This window comes from Mirounga leonina, unplaced genomic scaffold (assembly GCF_011800145.1).
Source record: "Mirounga leonina isolate KUSES-001 unplaced genomic scaffold, KU_Mleo_1.0 Mir_92, whole genome shotgun sequence".
NCBI lineage: Eukaryota > Metazoa > Chordata > Mammalia > Carnivora > Phocidae > Mirounga > Mirounga leonina.
The window spans coordinates 4067867-4073610 of NW_023270852.1; the positions used below are offsets into that span (position 1 = coordinate 4067867).

The 5744-nt window shown below is 37.4% G+C and overlaps 1 protein-coding gene across 1 annotated transcript; it reads left to right on the forward strand.

Moving 5' to 3' along the window:
* The first annotated feature begins 341 nt into the window (after positions 1-341).
* On the forward strand, positions 342-3245 carry PTH (parathyroid hormone). The gene is made up of 3 exons (XM_034994984.1): positions 342-577; positions 2446-2536; positions 2669-3245. Exons 2-3 carry the CDS (start codon positions 2451-2453, stop codon positions 2928-2930), a joined length of 348 nt encoding a protein of 115 aa, XP_034850875.1. The 5' UTR covers positions 342-577; positions 2446-2450; the 3' UTR covers positions 2931-3245.
* The last annotated feature ends 2499 nt before the right edge of the window (positions 3246-5744 follow it).

Below are 5744 nucleotides of genomic sequence, written 5' to 3' on the forward strand. Positions count from 1 at the left end.
TCCCTCTCCCTCTGCCAGCCGCTCTCCCTGCTTGTGCTCTCTCTCTCTGTGTCTGTCAAATAATAAATAAAATCTTCAAAAAAAAAAGAATAACATAATGTGATTCTTTATAATCCTCACAATAATTATACCAATAGTGTGGCTCTAACCAATACACTTATTTTCAGATTTTACTTTCAAACAATAACTTTACCATTAACCTTTGAAATCAGTCTTTCTTATAAATTCATTAATCCAGTCAGAATTATAATTTGATATTTGTTAGAAATCTTTGCATAAACTCTTTTTCCAGGCCCACGTTGTTTTCCTTGTAATATCCAATTATTTAAGATGTGAGAGGGATGGGCACCGCCCAATGGGGGTGTGTGTATGACTTTGAACCTATAGTTACAATCCAGAGAATTGGGAGTGACATTATCTGTGACAAGAAAAAAAGCTTCTCTTGGTGAGTGGAAGACCTGTATATAAAAGTCACACTTGAGGGTCTACAGTTCATCAGCTTTCACAAGTTGATTCAACTTCGAGAAAGCATCAGCTGCCGATACACCTGAAAGATCTTGTCACAAGACATAGCGTGGTGAGTAATCTTTAGTTTCTCTTTTAAATTTCATTTGAGATTTTTTTTTCATAATTGAGCAATTATATAACGTGTACTATTTTCTATAAAAATGCTGTTTGTTCAAGGTAAATTATTAAGGGACAGTTTGAATTCTGTTTAATATATAATGCCACAGTACAAAATAAATTTATGCTGCTAAAATGCTCTTAATCATAACTTTTTTGATTCAAGTCTTTTGAGATGCCTTGCTTTTTCTAAATTCATCTGAAATTACACAAAAATAATTAAAATTTGGCATGATATGCTCTGAAATTTTGAAATAAAACAGTCTAGTAAGGAATGAGTAATTCTGATTTAAATAACCAATACAAATTTATTAAGTTGTATTAAAATTCATTTGTCCTTCAGGATATCCTTATCTAGACTGTTTTATGACTCATAGAAAGCTCAAATCTATGTATTATAGTTGGAAAAATTCAGTTTTACTGCTGGATAATCCCTTTACATAAAGCCTTTCCAAATTGGCTATTTTGAAAACTGTACGTGAATTTTAAGTGTGTTTTACAACTGCTCTTTTGCTTTTTTATGGCATTCTTATACGAAGCTCTTCTCTCTATTAAGAACAAGGAAGCCAAGGACAGATGTCTTAAGTTACTAGGTGAATGTGACAAAGCCAGAACTGGATAGCAATGTTCCTATCCTCTAGCTACAGTGCTCTATGCCTCTTCCTGGCATAAACCAACATTGAAGAATCCTCGTTTGTAGCTCCATCAGTAGCTTTATATTACAGAGTGAAAACCAATGTAGTAGATTATGTTTCTTACGCGACTTCTAAATGATGCTATTTCCCTTTAAAATATGAGTAGACAGACCTCCTATGTCTGTTAAAATAGAGAACGTCAAGCATTAAGAAAAAGCACTTCTGTAATAATAGGCTTTGCAATTACTGAAATGCAGATTAAGGTAAGACTATTCTATTTTGAGATGAAAAGCCTTATGAGCAAAAGAGGAAAGTGCTAAAAATTATACTCAAGACTGTTAATAAAATAAGTCGAATAAGACAGACAAGCATTCCATATGGAGTCAGGGCTCTATATCTGTAAACAAGTAATTAATTAGATGATTTTAAAATACTTTGACACATTCTTTTTAATGATAGAGGTGTGCATTAATTCATTAAAAATCTCTAAATCAGAGCCTATTAAGTTGGTATTTATTTTTATTACTGCAGTGCCTGAAATGAAGTTGACTTATGAAAAAAGAAATTTGCTAAGTAAATAAACAGTATTAGTAATTTACCTGGTTACGAGGGTGCCTGCGTGGCTCAGTAGGTTAAGTGTCTGCCTTTGGCTCAGGTCATGATCCCAGGGTCCTAGGATCAAGCCCTGCGTCAGGCTCTTTGCTCAGCGGGGAGCCTGCTTCTCCCTCTCCCTCTGCTGTTCCCCCTACTTGTACACTCTTTGTCAGATAAATAAATAAAATCTTTAAAGACAGAGAGAGAGCCATTTTCAAGCAAATTATAGGCACTTAATCATAACCAACATAAAATGTGGGAGGAAATTCTAAAAAGGAAGCCTTTCCATTCTTCATGTGGCTTAAAATTCATATGTTAAGACTTGCCCAAAACTCTCAAAAAGATACTTAAGAAAGTAAAACTAATCTATCTAATTTCTAAGTCAGATTATGTGTATGTAAAATATATACTAATGTATCTGTAAAATAAAAGAGGCCAATTCTTAAAGTCTTTCATGAAAACCAATTCAATTAGTTGTTGTAACACTCACTATGCAGTTGTATGGTTGTAATGATAACTACTATAAATTTAATTGTACAGTTTGGCATATTAAAAATATTTTTAAATACTTTCTTTTTGCTTTTCCTTTTAGTGAAGATGCTGTCTGCAAAAGACATGGCTAAAGTAATGATTGTCATGTTTGCAATTTGTTTTCTTGCAAAATCAGATGGGAAACCTGTTAAGTAAGTATTGTAACCTCTTCTGCATGGTGAGGCCATGGGAATCGGCTTTCTGAGGTTGGCTTTATGATCTGGAAGAGGAGACACTTGACACTTCGCTAATGGAGTGATCCTCCCTCTTTCTTTTCCCTCCAGGAAGAGATCTGTGAGTGAGATACAATTTATGCATAACCTGGGCAAACACCTGAGCTCCATGGAGAGGGTGGAATGGCTTCGGAAGAAGCTGCAGGATGTGCACAACTTTGTTGCCCTTGGGGCTCCAATAGTGCACGGAGATGGTGGGTCCCAGAGGCCCCGGAAGAAGGAAGACAATGTCCTGGTTGAGAACCATCAGAAAAGTCTTGGAGAAACTGACAAAGCTGATGTGGATGTATTAACTAAAGCTAAATCCCAGTGATGACAGATATATCAGAGCACTGCTATAAACAGCACTGGGCAACTATATTACGTGCTGCTAACATTTTCAAGCTCTTAAGATTAATAAACACCAAAATTTACATCTAATCCATTGCTGGCCCTGATAGCTGACATTTTAATTGATTATTTTGATTCTACTTTAATTCATTTAAGAGCTCTTTTAATTATGCTATTTCTATTGTTTATTCTTTTTAAAGTATGTTTTTGCATAATTTATAAAAGAATAAAATTGCCCTTTTTAACCTCTCTCCCATCTTATGATGTAAAATAAAAGTTTAATGATCATAATTTTAAATAAATGAAGTTGAGCATTTTTCATTTGTTATAAGAATGCTTTCTGGGGTTATGAGTAATACCAAAATGTTTAAATTGTTCTTGAGTAGGAAGAATAATGCAAGATGTTTTTTTAATCATGTGTCTCACATTCCCATATTTTGACATCCTTTTAATACTACCGAAGTACTAGGTCCTCGAATCCCCACTAGCTAGATACTATTGTCCTCTTCATTTCAGGAAAGGAAATGCTCAGTAAGGAAAGGCAGAAAGTGGTCCGAAACTTGAAAAAGCATTTGTCTACACACTAGTCTGGATCCCAAATTTCAAAGAACAAAATTTTTGTATTTATTAGAATATAATTTCATTCACTTGTCATTTAACAAATATTGATTTACTGTCCTTTATTTGTCATGTACTGTATTAGACACTGGACATATACCAGTAAGCAAAATGGACACAATTCCTATCTTAATGGGGCCCACAATTTAGTAGGAAAGACAGACATTAATTCATTCTTAGTTTTGATAAGCACTATGAAAGAAAAGTACTCCAGAAGTGTATAACACAGAGCCCTGTTCTATTTAGATTGATGCTATCCAGAAGAACTTTCTGTGATGATGGGAATGTTCTAGATTCTGTGATGTCCAATACAGTGTCTACATGTGCAATTAAAATATGCCTTGTGTGGGCCCCTGGCTGTCTCAGTCAGTAAAGCACGTGACTCTTGATCTCAGGGTTATGAGTTTGAGGTCCACATTGGGTGGACAGATTACTAATAAAAATAAATACACTTTAAAAAATGTTTTTAAAAAAATAAAATATGCCTTGTGTCACCGAGGACTAAGACCCCATCCTGGCCTCAAAGAGTTCATGTTCGAATGAGGAAGACAGAGATGCAAGCAAGTACTTACAATATTACATGTGAAATGCGCAACACAATGATACACAGAGAAGGGAACAGATCTTCCTGGTGTAGGGAATAATTGAGATGGAACTGAAATGGCAAGTAAATTTTGCAAAATGTAGAGGAATATTAACAAATGTCAGGCATCCAGGTGGAATCGATCAGGCTTTGGTTGAAATGCAGAGAACAAAATCTACTTCACTTAGTTTTTTTTTTTTTTTTAAGATTTTTTATTTCTTTATTCATTAGAGACAGAGAGAGAGAGAGAGAGGCAGAGGGAGAAGCAGGCTCCCAAGGAGCAGAGAGCCCGATGCGGGACTCGATCCCAGGACCCTGAGATCATGACCTGAGCCGAAGGCAGACGCTTAACCATCTGAGCCACCCAGGCGCCCTACTTCACTTAGTTTAAATGGAAAGGGATTCATTACACAATCATTGAGAATGCTGATGAAAATAGACTCTTTTTTAAACTTGAAGGAAAAACTCACAAAGTCACCAAGAGAGTTGTTCTCTTCTAATATCAGCAGTTGACTGATAGTATCCTGAGACTGCCCTGATCAGGAGGCAGCTGCTTCCTACTGCTATTCCAGAAACAAACTGTACCTGCTATGACCAACCCCAGCAGAAACAGATGGCAACCACTTCGCTTCTTGACATCTAGTGTGCCTTGTTGCTGGAATCTGATAGCAGGAGCACAACAAAATCAACCTCCCCACCCCGCCCCCAACAACAGTACTTGCCGGCAGAAAGGGAGAAGAAGAATCACCTTACTTAGGTCTGCCCAATCTCACAGGAGTGCATACGATTGACGGAACCTAAATTCCTTCTAGAACCTTAGCTGCAGAGGTGTCTGGGGAATGTAGTTTTTAACTTTCCAGCCCGCTATCTAATACAAGAATAAGCACTAGAAGGTGGTGTGGACAGTGCCTCTAGCTCCTTGGTAGTGTCAAGCCTCACTGATACTCTTTTTTTTTTTTTTAAAGTAGGTTCCATGCCCAGCGTGGAGCCCAGTGTGGGGCTCGAACTCACAACCCTCAGATCAAGACCTGAGTTGAGACCAAGAGTCAGTCGCTTAGCCAACTGAGCTACCCAGGCACCCCTCAATGAGTATTCTTTTTTTTTTAAATTTTTTTATTTTGAGAGAGAGAATGAGAGACAGAGAGCATGAGAGGGAGGAGGGTTAGAGGGAGAAGCAGACTCCCTGCCGAGCAGGGAGCCCGATGCGGGACTCGATCCTGGGACTCCAGGATCATGACCTGAGCCGAAGGCAGTCGCTTAACCAACTGAGCCACCCAGGCGCCCTCAATGAGTATTCTTGAATATGTCCCCTGATGGAACCGTGTGAGAATTTCCTTGAGATATTTACCCAGGGGCAGAATTCTGATACATAAACAAGCTTCTCAAGACTGCTTGTGAATCACATGTACAATTTCTATTCACACTAGAAGAACGAGGCATTTCTGCCTATTTCCACCTACAATTGGATGTACATGCATTTATAAAAAGTTTTGTCACATTGATGGTAAGTGGTCACTTACTGTTTTAATTTGCCTATCTCTACTCACTAGTGAGACTGAACTTCTCTCTATATGTTGGCCACTTGAGCCTCCCTGT

Coding starts and splice junctions, on each gene's coding strand:
- PTH (XM_034994984.1), top strand. CDS start 2,451: ATGCTGTCTGCAAAAGACATGGCTAAAGTAATGATTGTCATGTTTGCA. Junction 2,537..2,668: donor TCAGATGGGAAACCTGTTAA/GTAAGTATTGTA, acceptor TTTTCCCTCCAG/GAAGAGATCTGTGAGTGAGA.